The sequence below is a fragment of the Bombyx mandarina genome, chromosome 25, assembly GCF_030267445.1.
Source record: "Bombyx mandarina strain Sakado chromosome 25, ASM3026744v2".
Lineage (NCBI taxonomy): Eukaryota > Metazoa > Arthropoda > Insecta > Lepidoptera > Bombycidae > Bombyx > Bombyx mandarina.
This window is the reverse complement of record NC_143231.1, coordinates 9690536-9706542: the sequence shown is the minus strand read 5'-3', so window position 1 is coordinate 9706542 and position 16007 is coordinate 9690536. Positions and strand designations below refer to the sequence as shown.

At 42.8% G+C, this 16007-nt stretch overlaps 1 protein-coding gene across 3 annotated transcripts in view; it reads left to right on the top strand.

The window, feature by feature from the left end:
• LOC114246418 (Protein phosphatase regulatory B subunit well-rounded) overlaps positions 1-16007 on the top strand; it is a 65433-nt gene that overhangs the window by 27760 nt on the left and 21666 nt on the right. For 2 of the 3 annotated variants that reach the window (XM_089738380.1, XM_089738379.1), the window contains one exon: positions 11515-11714. In XM_089738380.1, coding sequence (XP_089594506.1) covers positions 11515-11714 — 200 coding nt within the window. Of the gene's footprint in view, positions 1-7933; positions 8304-11514; positions 11715-16007 lie in introns of those variants that run through there. The other variant, XM_089738381.1, reaches the window with a different exon arrangement.

Sequence of the window (16007 nt, the reverse complement as noted above, 5' to 3'; positions counted from 1 at the left end):
GGTACCTCAAGCACCGGTCATCGTTCTCGCCGAACCCGTCGCTTGCGACGAAGGGCTCGACGAGTAAATTAATCCGTAGACACAGCCCACTGAGTTTCTCGCTGGATCTTCCTAGTGGGCCGCGTTTCACTGCTCTTGCTAGGCCCAGTGTTAGCAACACTCCCGGTTTTTGCGGTATTCGGTTCTCTCTTCTCAACTCTAATGCCTCATTAATTTGCTCCAACTTCACCTATCGTACTTAGTCAATTTTGCTCCGATATTCGTTCCATTAACATTTTGATCAATGAAAAACTTTTGATTTGACAAATTCAGAACACCGCATTACTTTTAATACTCCTCTCCATACAGCCGGACGAGACTTTAGGTCTTTAGTTTTAATTCTATTGTGTTCAATTTTGTTTGTTATTTCAACAGCATAATTGCATCAAAGTCATTTTGAGGACAAAATTTGTAATAAAATTGTGTACCGTTGAAAATTCTACGTTAGTGCGATGACGTTGAAGAACCTTGGCAAACCTATAGTCGAATTCGCCGTTGATTGAAGAGCGTGACGATTATCCATTGACGACTCCATCTCCACTAATCCGTCTCTGTTCATTTTAATGAATAAAAATATGCATAATTTATAGTATCTGTAAGCTAAAATTGATTTAATTTGTACAGTCAACATCATAGAATATGGCATAAGACAAACAGTAATTTATATTAGCAAACGGGCTCTGTGATCTCCCTTTGTAGATTGCAAGGAATTTTTATTTAAACCACAAAGCCCTTTCTCGACATCGCATAGCCCCTGAATACTTTACAAAACATGCTTTTGTCACGTAAACAAAACAAAGGGTTAAGACAACTCGTGGAAAGATTATTATTAAAGTGGCTATAGAATTTTTGAATTCAAAGTTTTGAGAAAATGAAATGTAAATATCTTACCGCAAAAATTGGTATTTTTCCTTCCCTTCCAGTTGAACTTTCGGCTCCACTAATGGTTACCGTTGCTCATGCCAAGGCCATAAGTTGCTGCGTAACGCTTGGAATTTTTTTATTAGTTAAAATGAACCAGCTTGCTCATAGGTCAGCTCCTATAAAGCGGCTACCTATAAATACCACAGCGTGTAAACCACAGCCCGATTTGTTCTAGAACATATTCCTCAATCCATATTTCTGAGTGCAATGTACTCATTGTATATGTATAAAATTTACATATATATTGTTTTGCGCCGGTAATACTGATAACGGATTGTTAACTGAGACACCCAGCATGCTACACCGACTGGTGGTAAGACGTATTGTAAGCAGACATATGTATGTTCTGTCGTCAAAGATGAGACGGCCGCTTCTCAATATAATTTAGATTTTAACCTCATATCTCAGGGTTGGTGAAGGCATTTACGTCGTTGGTGTCTATGGTCCTGGTAGCCATTTAACACCACATCGTTTGTCTATATCCATGTCCAATGTCTAATACAATAAGAAAAACAGTCGATCTGTGTTTTTTTTATTGCTTAGATGGGGCTCCAACCTGGTGTTAAGTGGTTACTGGAGCCCATAGACATTTATAACGTAAACGCGTCACCCGCCTTGAGATATAAGTTCTAAGGTCTCAAGTATAGTTACAACGGCTGCCCCACCCTTCAAACCGAAACGCATTACTGTTTCGCGGCAGAAATAGGCGGGGCGGTGGTACCTACCCGTGCGGACTCACAAGAGGTCCTCCCACCAGAATCTGTCAGATAATGATTTAATTTCTTCCGTATAGTTTGACGATGTCCTCTAAGTTGAGCCCCGTGAGATTACCTACTTGATATAGCGTAGCTGGAATAAATAACCTTAATAACCTTAGAGTATACATAAGCAAGCTTGCTTATGTCCTGATCTCGTTTACCCATTTCTGAAAAAAGCAACACCCTATGGGATGTTAAGTTTTCAGTGTAAACAAAACACGTTATTAAACATAGACTTAGAAATCATTGTTTTTTTCCAATCATGACTCGCGATGTCACCTGTACATAAAATGACAGCATAATTAGCTTTGTCTGTACAGTTGTTTGCTAACTCCTTTGTTTAAAAATGAAACATATCCACAATACGTTAGTAAATACAAACATTATCGTTTTTCCTTCTAAGTATTATATATTATCTATAAATACATAGACAAAACAGTCTAGTAGTGTTTTGCGTTGGAAGCTATTTACGGGATTTAGTGTAATCAATTTAAAAAAAATGGAAATATTTTTTCACGATCGCGAAAACGTGTATAATGCTTTCAGGCTTCTTTTGTATGTGAGTTTTTTTTTTTTAAACCATAACTTTTATACGCCTGACTAGATTTGAATGTGCTCACATTGGCTATATTGTTTATTTAATTTAAGGGCAATTGTTTTTTTTAATGAAACGTTTTAATTTTAGTTTCGTTCTTTACGAGAAAAGACGTTACAACTAAATGAAAGGGAAAATTTGATGCATAAAATGAATCTTGGGTCATCAGTGATTTTGATCGAATTTAGATAGTTGGGCGGATGCTAGCTGTAAATGAATAAATAGCTGCTATGTTATCGATTCGTAGCGTTCCGTCGAGCTCTAGGAAAGTTATTCTATGCAATAATGTACCAAAATATCACTAATGTACAAAAATAGAAAACATATGAAAGTGACGTCACTCATTACAGGCGAAAAATGTTGCGTTTTAGCGGGAGTATTTTGAGTATGTATTTTTCATTAAACGTGACTGGATTAAAAATATGTTTTGTATTAACATTGAGTGCTTAATTGTTCTGTGTATATCAGAAAATTCCTATTCTATATGGGAAAATCCAAACCCTTTTTTTCCTAATAATTATAATACCATCTGTTAAGATATTTCTATTAGATGCAAAATAGCTTCGTATAACTTTATGCAAAAACGTAAAATAACTTCAAAAACACAAAAAATTATGAAAAAATTAAAACTTGCATAACTCGTCAAAAGTATCACGGCTTAAGATCTTTTCACACTCGTACCTAAATGTGTAAAGTGCCGTGTACAACACGAATGGAGGCATTTCGCTAGACTGTAGCTTTTGTCTTTGTCTTTCCTTCTGCATAAAAACTCGGCCCCATTTCAGCTTTGGAAACGCGAACACTTCCCCTGAATACGGTCTTCATTGAACGTGCGCTAAATCCAAACTTACGTATTCGTCTTTAGAATTTTTACGTCACCCTATTTGATTTCATTATAGTGAAAACGTTACAGAAGCCGTACTCACTACCCATTCAAGACCAATCAATAGAAGACCAAGGTCTTTTTTGTTCACGACAAACATGTTTTTCTCCGATCTAAAGAAAAACAAAACAATATCGGTCGATCTACTGACAAGGTACGATTAAAGAATGGGTATATAATACCTATACTAGACAAGCCCGGCCCTATTTGCTGGCTGATCTTTGATTTGAATGAAATCCGATTGCTACCAACTTCACAGAATTAGCGACTAGGACAATCTGAAGATTTCTAGAAACTTTCATCTAAATCCTTCCAGCCATACATAGATATATCATTATTTCTGAAACGGATTTCGATGACTCATCTTCAAAGGTTGGGTCGCTGACATAATGTAAGGGTACGTTTCCGCATACGCAGGGGATGGAAGTTTGCGTTTTTAGATAAGTTTTTAAAACAAAAATTCACCTTTGCTTCTTAACTTATTTAAATACAACGATTTCGCTTATTAAATTATTTTGTTTTGGCTGATTTCGATACGTATTCATAAAAGTTTTAACTAGTTTGGGAATGTGGATTATTTTTAAAGAAAATTACTTTTATGTTACGAGCGTAGCAATTATTTTATTGGCAGTGATTAATTCCGGAATGGTGAGTGGGATAATCGCTATTAAATACAATTGGGAATTCAATCTCGTGGCTCATGGTGGCTGTGACACCATAGACGCCGGTATCTATAGTGTCCAATTAAATAATCAACTAACAACTGACGTCGTTGTGGCTTAAAGGATAAGACGTCCGGTGCATTCGTATCTAGCGACGCATCGGTATTCGAATCCCACAGGCGAGTACCAATTTTTCTAAAAAAAACGTACTTAACAAATGTTCGCGATTAACTTCCACGGTGAAGGAATAACATCGTGTAATAAATATAAAACCCGCAAAATAATAATTTGCGTAATTACTGGTGGTAGGTCGTCTTGTGAGTCCGCACGAGTAGGCATCACCACTCTGCCTATTTCTGCCGTGAACTAGCAGTGCGTTTCGGTTTGAGGGGCACCCCTTGTACTGTGAAAATTGAGATCTAAGAACTAATCTCAAGGTGTGTGAGGGCATTTACGTTGTAGATGCCTATGGGTGCCGGTAACCATTCAACACCAAGTGAGCCGAGAGCTCTTCAGTAGATAGCATCAAAAAAATAAAATTATATTACTCATTTAAAATGTTCGAAATCAATAAAAAGAAGATTAAATTATGTGGGTCACGGGTGATCGGCACCTCTCCTACAATCTTTTTAATTCCGTCAAACGCTGTACATTAATCGTTCCTCTTATCTTAATTAGACGACAACCTTGGAAGCAGACTTGTATTTTAAATTTAATGATACCATTATTTTGTTGAAGTGTGTATATTCTGATTATTTGAGTCCCAAAACGTCCGCGGCCCTGAATGACGTCTATTTTATGATTAAGGTATGTTAGTTTGTACAAATAATAGTAACATCAACAATATCTCTGAGATTATTTTCAATTCAGTTATTTTAGATATCGCTACACAATTTATGATATGAAATAGAATTTTCAAAGGTATGTAGATTCTTGTAGAACCTATTATGTAGGAATTGTGTTAAACTTATTACTTTATCGGTAAGAATGGACTCAATATAGGAATAAATAGGAAAAATAGAGAAAAAATAGCTTAAATTATGAGAAAAATTCAATTGGTACACCAATTGATAAATGTGTTTAAAGGCTTCGCTTTCGCCTTCCAATTATTATAGTATTTTTGAATAAAGACGAATTTCTTGTTTATATCTCCTATTTTATAGGAAACAAATGAAGAATTATTATTCTTTTAATTTTTTTTCACGAACGCTATATTTTAATTAATTACCTCTGAAATCATATCACTATCATAGCTCCGAAAGATACGATTTGTTAAAACGCCTCAAAATAGGCTGTAGATCGTGCTAAAGAATTAGAAATACATACATAATGTATAAACTGGGGAAACTTTACCCTCGTTCAGTAGTCCAGTGATGAAGTCAATTTCACTCGTATTATTTATTATAACGACCTCTAGTTTTGCATAACAAATTCTCAGTTAATATTGCCACACTCCATGTAACGCAACCCGGCTTAGGGATCTTAACCTTATGCCTGACCTTCTCCTAATTGGGTACAACGTACAGCCAGCAGGGCCTCTGGTTTCTCATAACCGGATATTATTTCCGGTCTGTAGATTTTCATAAAGATATTATCCGTCAGGCGATGCAGTAATTTATACCTACTTAACTACCTGCCTCCAATGTGCCAAATTTTCAATATCGGAATCGTAAGATAGGCAAAGGCATGTTCTGAAATAATTTATTCTGGTCACAGCAGTGGGATACTTTATGTCTGGACTTATGTTTTATGAAGCACAAGTTCGGCCTCTCGTGGAGTATCCCATCTCTTCTAGAGGTTTTTATTTGGCTCTTTACAAGATATGTGCGTTCGAATAGTGGATAATGCTCACCTCACATATCGTTTGGTAATTTAGTGTCAACGGAGAAACTATATACGATCGTTGGTGTTTTTTAATGCATATTCTATGAAAACCGCTCTGAAGTAATGTTTGAGATTTTAATTTCCCGTCATCCTCTTATATTACACTTCTTGCCATCGTAATTGAGCTCATCGTTGATACAAAAAACCACTGCGATCATCTCAGTGCGTTTCCAGGGATATTTGCCACACACTATCTGACTGCAATGAAATTTCCTCTACGACTAAGTATGTAATGCGGAAAGTTCATAGTCAGAAACTTCCGAAGATGTAGTTTTCTCTAAGGTTCTAGTAGAAATTGCAGATTAAGATTTTGGTAGGACTGTGTGAAATGGAAAACGAGTATAGATACTAATTAAACAATAACTCACTATTCGAAGCGAAACACAACAGCGGTTCACTCTTTATTTGAATTTTTGCGATAGACCGCACTACACTTTTCGCGCGATCGTTCTGACACTGACGTCTCTGAAATACTCTAATTTAAGAGGTTCACAGAAATGCCACTCCACTCGATTAAATTACGGCAAAAGGGGGAAAACTAAGTCCCCATTTCTATTTTGTAGTCTTCATTAATAGATGAAACGTTATGTTCTAAAAATTTGGTTCTTGCGGTACATTTGTTTTTGGAGATTTTAATAACAAAATATTCAGTAAAGCGTCTGTAAAAAAAATTGTACAGTTACAAAACAAATAACAGTGCCGGTAGTAATTATTCGAGAAAGGACGAAATGTGTTTACTTTGTCTATCTCGACGTTCCTACACATCGAGATCGTATTTGTGAAAACTAAACAAATTCACGGCCTACGTTTACTATGGAAGTTGGAAAGTAAACCTATTTATACGTTACGTTTTTTTTTTTTTTCGTTACGCTGAGTTTGTCCAATTTTAATTCCTCGATGGCCTCGATGAAGTGAATTGAACAACAAATCAATTTATAACTCAATTGAACACACATACTGGCGAGAAGGAATGTCACCTGTGTGCTTGGTGCTAGTTTTTTAACTACTCAACCAATAAGTAAGTTTGAATCTCAAGTGACGTAACATTGCAGAAAAAAAAGAACAACGTTTGTAAATGTATCACAAATAAACAAAACACAGATTGTAACCTGACTTATGACGTTACAAGGGCTTAAGCTAAGGCCTTGATTGCTTATAGTTAACCTGACCACATTTTAAAAAAGTAAACGAGTCCAAAATTTTTATTCAAAAAAAAATTTAAAAATGTGTGACATGAATATTTACTTACATATTACATTTTCTCTTTTGTTTTGTTATATACATTTTTTTCTTTTAAAGATGGAAAAAATTGTTTTCAATATTTATTATTGATCACATGGAAAGCGATTGACAAATATAAGAAGAATAGAGTACAGAATCCTCTTTGCCTATTTGTACATTTATCCCTACTATGAATTATTAATATAGTTTAATACACCCAAAAATATTTTATTCAGTTACTATCAAAAGGCGTACAGAATAAATTAGTTATTTCACGCAAAGAGAAAAATAAAACGTGTATATTTAAACAGAATCAAGAAGCTCAGACAACTTGAATAATACGATTTGTGGGCAGTAGCATGATCGATGATCGTGGAAAACGTCTGGCAGTTACCCCCATATTAAGGGGAGAACCGATCCCTTAACTTCACCCAAATAAACTTAACCAACCCTTGTGTGCAATAAAAATCCATATGTCTAAACGAAGCACTTATCTTTAATTTTGTGCAGTAGCAATGTTCCTAATATTCTTAGACGATTACGTTGTAATTTTCTATGAGCATCAATGAAATAATTGTTTCTATCAAGCGGTTCGGTAAAGTGTATTTTGTGTAGTGATAATTCGAAATATTGAGTGTAAAAAATTATTTGAATTCATTCTTTAGTTAAATGGACTCATAAATTTTATAATCCTTTGCTCGAAATCATGAAGTTTTAATTTAAAGGACTTTATTTAATGTTTAGATATAAATGGAATAAAATACAATTGCGTGATGAATCAAATTGTCAACCCTATTATAGTTGAGGTTGTGTAAAGCGATGGTTGCGAGGGGACGGCAGAAGACAGCGCGCATGTGCGGCGAGTACGGTGTGCGCAGCGCGTGTCAGTCCAGCCGCCCCCGCAGCTCGCATCGGTCCCGGCGCTGCCGGGCTCCCGCTCGGATGCCGCTGCCGGCTACCGCTTGCGATGGTCCACGCCGGGCCGGCCGTGCGCGCGCCCTCTCGCGCGATGTTCGCCGCCGCCGATACTAAACCGCGTCGCGCTGTCTCGCCTCTTGGTATACCGAAATCTCCTTCGTTCCACTCTGGACTTGATCTCGTCGCGAATCAAGCGACAACTAAGCGCTCCGAAAGCGTATCGGACGTCGCCAGAGCCTTTCGGTTTGCGTTGTTCGCCGGCATGGAGGGCCAGGGCCCGCCGCAGAAGGCGCCTTCGCCGCCCGATGCGCGGAGCCCGCCGCCCCCCGTCTCTGCCGCTGTGTCACCCGATCGTCCCGTGCTGGTGATACCTAATGTTGATAGAGAGAGTCTAATGGAGCAGTTGCCACTGCTGAAAGGTTCGTCAGAATCACCCGAATGAATTTATATAGAAAATAGTGAAACTATCTATTTTTTCCTATGAAAATTTGTCATACCTGTTTGCACTGCATACATACATACATACCTAATTTGATGTTGCCAATATATCCGAAAGTGCAGCAGTTGGTGTCATCACATGACACTCACAGCACAGGTAGCTTTGAAAATGAGTTTTCGGGCTCTTATCTCACGTATTGATAGTAAATATATAACATAGGAGGGAACGATTACTGACTCACCCATGCCTCGTAGTCAACCTTGAAGGGGCACAGCGTTCTATGTTCACTGAATGCGGTTGAATTGCTGAAATTAATGACCTATTTCACGTACTATTCCGTATCATGTAGCAAAATGGCGAAACTGGCGTAGAAAATGTTATCGACCCAAAGGCGGACACCGGCCGGCTTTTGTATGTGTGCGACTGCAAATGTAATGCGACGACATTATTGCCTGCAGTATTTAACTATCAGTATTATTCTTCCGAAGCTTAGTTTATTTTCTGATATGAGTAAAACACGATTATCTCATTACTTCGTAATTAGACACTTATGATGGACATTGGTTTTGTTAAAACAAATATTAGTGCATCAAGGTTATTTATTCATCGTAAAACTCACGATGGCCAGAGTATATATTTATCAGCTAATACAGTAATTGTTCCATGCTGTGTAGCGCGATTGTATATATTTGATACTTACGAAAGAATACGAAATGATTACGCATTAAATCGATTACTTAAATGCAACGTTGTTTTTTATTACCGGTCTACTGGTATCAGTTCCACTTTGCTTGAAATGTGCAACTTAATACGCATTAGGCATTGTTAACACGTCAGATATTTTGAAATTTAAGTAGCCGTAATGAATCTTTATTTATGGTATAATAGAGATGGTATGGTGTTTATTGTTCAAGGAAATGATATAATATAATAATATACGTATAAAGTTTTTGGCATAAAAATGGGTGCTTTACAGCTGACAAAGGCTTCTCCAAAAATATAATAATATATACTAAAATACTTATTATAGTATTGTTTGTTGGAAATTTTATTATTAATTGATTATAATCAGATGAGTGTACGTCTCATTTCGGCATTTCTTATTCTACATGGACAGATTATTTTTTTATTTTTTATTTATTGCCTAGATGTGTGGACGAGCTCACAGCCCACCTGGTGTTAAGTGGTTACTGGAACCCATAGACATCTACAACGTAAATGCGCCACACACCTTGAGATATAAGTTCTAAGGTCTCAGTATAGTTACAACGGCTGCCCCACCCTTCAAACCGAAACACATTACTGCTTCACGGCAGAAATAGGCGGGGCGGTGGTACCTACCCGTGCGGACTCACAAGAGGTCCTACCACCAGACAGATATAGGAAGGTGCACTATAGATGAGCGTATGATTACTCTGTACCTCTACTCAGATGACGGTGACCTTACCCTCAGACACAGTCCACTGAGTTTCTCGCCGTATCTTCTCAGTGGGTCGCATTTCCGATCCGGTGGTAGATTCTGCGAAGCACTGCTCTTGCTAGGGTTCGTGTTAGCAACGTCGTCAGGTTTGAGCCCCACGAGCTCACCTACTAGTTAAGGTTACGCTGAAATAGCCTCTCAAGGCTCTCAGCTTAGGTAGGAAAAAAAAAGGTGACCGGTGCTTGAGGGGCAATCGGCAATGAGAACCATAGGGTCTATGTGTAATCATATAAAAGAAACCCACACTTGGACACCTAATTTTGTAGGTGGGAGCTGTAATTTAAGCAAGACGAACATGTGATTTAAAGCGTTAGTATCGTAATCCACATAGCAATAAACGAGTATACCATCAATAGAACATCAGTGTCAGTTTAAATGCCCGATGAAAACACAGAGAAAGAGCATCAACCAACACTTTAGAACACGAGCGTTTATCTGGTATCTTTGCGACAGTCTACCAATTTTTATTACTGGTGGTAGGACCTCTTGTGAGTCCGCATGGGTAGGTACCACCACCCTGCCTCTTTCTGCCGTGAAGCAGTAATTCGTTTCGGTTTGAAGGGTGGGGCAGCCGTTGTAACTATACTTGAGACCTTAGAACTTATATCTCAAGGTGGGTGGCGCATTTACGTTGTAGATGTCTATGGGCTCCAGTAACCACTTAACATCAGGTGGGCTGTGAGCTCGTCTACCCACCTGAGCAATAAAAAAAAACCATTATCAAAGCTATCAACTACCTACTTCCCGCGACTAAATCTTTTAATGTTGACATAATTTGGTAGTTTTATAGAGAATTTACAACAAAATTGTAAATTCGAAATTCGCTGAATATAATTTAATAATAAAATATTTTCTACATTACTCACGCACACACAAACTTAATGACAAACTTCTGTCTGTACGAAATGATAAAAAATAGAATATTTCTAGAGTTATAATAGTTCTAAATACTTCAGTCGCACCGGAAATTAAACAAGTTAGGCGGTAGGCTTCGTTGCCAATAACATTTGATATTAAGGGTGATAACTGGTGGTAGGGCGTCTTGTGAGCCCACATGGGTAGGCACCACCGCCCTGTCTATTTCTTCTATTTGGTTTGAAGGGTAGGGCACCGGTTATACTTTAAAAACTGAGACAACTCTTGTCTCAAGATTGGAGGCGACATTCTCGTGGATGATGTCTATGGGCTCTTAACACCAGATGGGGCGTGAGCTCGTTCACCCATTTTAGCAATAAAAAAGAACCGAGTATAAACATATGCCTTCAACTCTCATAACCAATGCGCGTTTTATAGTTTCGTGATCGAATAATAAAAAATTATAATAAATAAACATTATTTTGTCTTTCCTCTGACCGAATGTCACTGTCGATTTCTGAATATTTTTATATTATTTCTTAGATTGGTGGACGAGCTCACAGCCCACCTGGTGTTAAGTGGTTACTGGAACCCATAGACATCTACAACGTAAATGCGCCACCCATCTTGAGATATAAATTCTAAGATCTCAATATACGTTACAACGGCTGCCCCGCCCTTCAAACCGAAACACATTACTGCTTCACGGCAGAAATAGGCAGGGCGGTGGTACCTACCCGCGCGGACTCAAAGAGGTCCTACCACCAGTAAATTGCTAAGTCCATACTGAAAATTTAATTTCAGTTCCAAAAAGTTAAAGCCATTTCAAAGATCCTGTTTTATTTTTGGTCGCCAGATGCACCCGCGGCAGAAAAGGAACAGCTCTTCGTGCAGAAGCTGCGGCAGTGCTGTCTGCTGTTCGACTTCGCGGACGAACCACTGTCTGATCTCAAATGGAAGGAAGTGAAGAGGGCCGCGCTGCTCGAGATGGTCGAATACGTCACGTCGCAGCGAGGCGTCATCACCGACTCTATTTACCCTGAAGCCGTTAATATGGTAACTATTTACAAACATATATTGAAGTGAAACTTCTTTATCGACGTAGGGAGGAAAAAACGTATGTAACAACAACAGTAAATTCAACAATTCCTGAATCGCGGTGACGAGATGATACACAGTTGATAAACTTTCTCGTATTTCTCTTGCTAAATCATACCTACTTGGCGTGATTACATGATTCGAAATATTAAAATCATTGCCACCAGCGCCTCCTACCTGACACTAAAGTAACTTATATTGGTCGGAGTGGTCATGTCGTCCTGTAGGTATATATGTGCAAAATTTTCATATCAATAGGGCGATTCTCGCTCACGACTCGGTCGTGCGCGGACGTGCTTTCCGATCCGTGGCCCGCTTGCGAGCTGCGTCTCTGAACTCACAGCTGTGCTCGACAGTGTAGTGACCGTGAATACATCGTGCGTACAATTCGGTAGTGCGGACGTGCCGATCCGTTGGTCGCTTGCGATTTGCGTCTCGGAGTCCATTTTTGTGCGCTAAAGTTTTGTAACCGCGAACCCACCCTTACCAACTGCCTTTTTCAAGGCAAAACCAATCGCTACGTTCAGGCTTCCTGTGGCACTCACAGGCTAGCGATTTCCTAACCCTTCCCAAAACAACAGTCTTTTTCAAGACTAGACCCCCGCTCGCGATTCTGCCTGCTGTAGCACTATACAGCCCGAGCGGGTTCCTTTCCTTTTCCCCGCCGATTGCCGTTTTCACGGCATAGGCATTCCCCCCCCCCCCTGCTCCTTGCTGTCCTGCAGCACAGGAGGGCTACAAATCCTATCCGGGGCCTCGCCTTTCGGCGAGTTCAACAAAAGTCCCGGGGCCGCCCCCCCCCGGGCAAGAAGACCGAAGAAATGGAGCAAGAAGATGTTAGGGATATTGTCGGGTTCCTCCGGGATAGGTACCCGTCAATTAGGGCCGAGTACTTAGAGTATAGGGCCGCCCGTGGCAATCCCTCCCCCCCCCGCGTCCGTTGCCGCGTATTTCAAACGTGCCTCGGAGGCACGCCGCGCGCCCCCCGCCGCCGCGTTAAGTTCGAGCGCACGTTCCGACGATGCGACTCATGAAGCGCCTAGCGCTACCCCCACCCCCGCGCCCGCGTCGACTACGTCATCGCGCGTCTCGTCCGTCGCGACCTCGATCGTTTCGAGTTCAGGCTCCGATACCGAATCGGAGATGGATTTCGAATCCGCGTCAAGCCCTCAGCCTGGAACTTCGGATGGGTTCCAAACCGTAACGCGCGGTAAAAAGCGTACTCGCGCCGTGGAGTCCCGGAGCTCCACGACGAAGCAGACAAAATCCGCGACCGCCTCCCGCCCGCAGGTAGTCGTGACACCGGAGTCGGACTCCGCTCGCCGCGTAACCCCGCCGCCGCGTCCCAAGCCCGCGCCCGCTCCTAAAGCAGCTGCCCCGCCCCCGCTGATTCTCCAGGAAAAAACTGCGTGGAACCGTGTTTCCCAGGCCCTTCAGGCAAATAAAATCAACTACACCCATGCGCGTAACGTCGCGCATGGGATTCAGATCAAGGTCGCAACGCCGGGTGACCATAGGGCCCTCTCAGCATACCTCCGAAAGGAGAACATAGGTTTCCACACCTATGCTCTTCAGGAGGACCGCGAGCTCCGTGTAGTAATACGCGGAGTACCGAAAGAGCTAGACATAGACTACGTTAAGGAGGACCTGATCGCTCAGGCACTCCCTATAGTTAGTGTGCATCGGATGCACAGCGGGCGGGGCAAGCAGCCCTACAACATGATACTCGTCGCGTTGGAGCCAACCCCGGAGGCCAAGAAAAAGATCTCATGCCTCTCGACAGTCTGCGGCCTATCCGGGGTCTCCATCGAAGCCCCCCATAAACGTGGCACTCCCGGGCAGTGCTACAGATGTCAGCTTTACGGCCACTCGGCTCGTAATTGCCACGCGCGCCCCCGCTGCGTAAAGTGCCTCGGCGACCACGCCACACTAGATTGCTCGCGTGTTAGGGAAACCGCGACCGAACCTCCAAGCTGTGTCCTATGCCTTAAGCAAGGGCACCCCGCGAACTACCGTGGATGTCCTAGGGCTCCGCGAAAACGTCCGACCCACCCAGCCCCCCGAACCGTCGGCCCAAAGACTTCGGCGCCTTCAGTGCCGAAACCCGCCTTCGTGCCGGCTGCAGTTCCCACGGTGTCGGCGTGGAAAAAACCGCTGCCGTATACGAAGGCGGGAACGGAAACCGCACCCCCGCCCCCGCTCGTGACACGCCCCGCGCCCCAGCCCCTGCTCGCACCTCGCCCCGCGCCCGCGTTCCGTCCCCCGCAACCCTCTGCCGTCAACGACTTCGCGCTCGTGCGTGACTTCGTCACCGCAGTCAACTTCGACCGTCTGCGATCGTTCGCAGACGCGATACGTAGGTCGGTAACCCCCGAACAGCGGCTCGCGGCCGCTTTCGATCACATGGACGTCTACGAGTCCGTGTCGCGTACGTTATAAAATCTTTACCGATAATCAATGGCGCAAAAAGGTAGAGAAAAACCGTATTCCCTTACGTTAGCATTCTATAATGCTAACGGACTCGCGCGGCAACGCGATCAAATTTTTGAATTCCTCCGCGATAATCTTGTAGATATTCTATTAGTGCAGGAAACCTGTCTGAAGCCCTCGCGTCGCGACCCGAAAGTCGCGAACTACGTCATGGTTAGGAATGACAGACTCACCGCCTCCAAAGGCGGGACTGCCATTTACTATAGACGGGCCCTGCACGTTGTCCCTCTCGATACTCCCTCGCTCTTACATATCGAGGCGTCAGTGTGCCGTATCTCGCTGACGGGACACCAGCCGATCGTCATCGCATCCGTTTATCTCCCCCCGGACAAGCCCCTTCTGAGCAGTGACATCGAGTCACTGTTCGGCATGGGAGACTCTGTCATCCTGGCAGGCGATCTAAATTGCCACCACACTAGGTGGAACTGCCATCGTACAAACGTCAACGGTAGGCGTCTCGACGCGTTTATAGACGACCTCACCTTTGAAATAGTCGGTCCCCCAACTCCAACATGTTATCCGTATAACATCGCGCTCCGTCCGAGCACTATAGACCTGGCATTGCTTAGGAACGTAACTCTGCGCTTACGTTCCATCGAAGCAATGTCAGAGCTCGACTCAGACCACCGACCTGTCGTTATGCAGCTCGGTCGCCCTCACAACCCAGTCACTGTTACGAGGACCATGGTGGATTGGAATAAGCTGGGCACGTGCCTAGCCGACGCCGCTCCGCCAATCCTCCCTTGCGGCCCGGATTCGAATCCATCCCCGAGGACACCGTCGAATCCATAAACATCATTACCGATCACATCTCTTCCGCGATCATTAGATCTTCAAAAGAAGTCGATGTGGAGGACAGCTTCCACCGCATCAGACTGTCCCCCGATCTTAGGAATCTCTTAAGAGTTAGGAACGCGGCAATCCGGGCCTACGATCGTCTTCCCACGCATTCAAACCGGATTCGGATGCGTCGTCTACAACGCGAAGTCCACTCCCGCTTAAGCGACGCGCGTAACGATAATTGGCATAGTTATTTAGAACAACTCGCGCCCTCCCACCAAGCATACTGGCGACTAGCTAGGACTCTCAAATCCGAAACTACCGCTACTATGCCTCCCCTCGTACGCCCTTCAGGCCAACCACCGGCATTCGATGACGATGACAAGGCTGAGCTGCTGGCCGATGCACTGCAAGAGCAGTGCACCACCAGCACTCAACACGCGGACCCCGAACACACCAAGTTAGTCGACAGGGAGGTCGATCGCAGAGCTTCCCTGCCGCCCTCGGACGCGTTACCCCCCATTACCACTGACGAAGTTAGAGACGCGATCCACAACCTACAACCTAGGAAGGCACCCGGCTCCGACGGCATCCACAACCGCGCGCTAAAACTCTTGCCAGTCCAACTGATAGCAATGTTGGCTACAATTTTAAATGCCGCTATGACGCACTGCATCTTTCCCGCGGTGTGGAAAGAAGCGGACGTTATCGGTATACATAAGCCGGGCAAACCGACAAACGAAACTTCCAGTTACCGTCCGATTAGTCTCCTCTCGACGATAGGAAAAATTTACGAACGGCTCCTTAGGAAACGCCTCTGGGATTTTGTTACCGCGAACAAAATTCTCATAGACGAACAGTTCAGATTCCGCTCTAAACACTCGTGCGTACAACAAGTGCACCGCCTCACGGAGCACATTCTGATAGGACTAAATAGGCGTAAACAAATCCCGACCGGCGCCCTCTTCTTCGACATCGCGA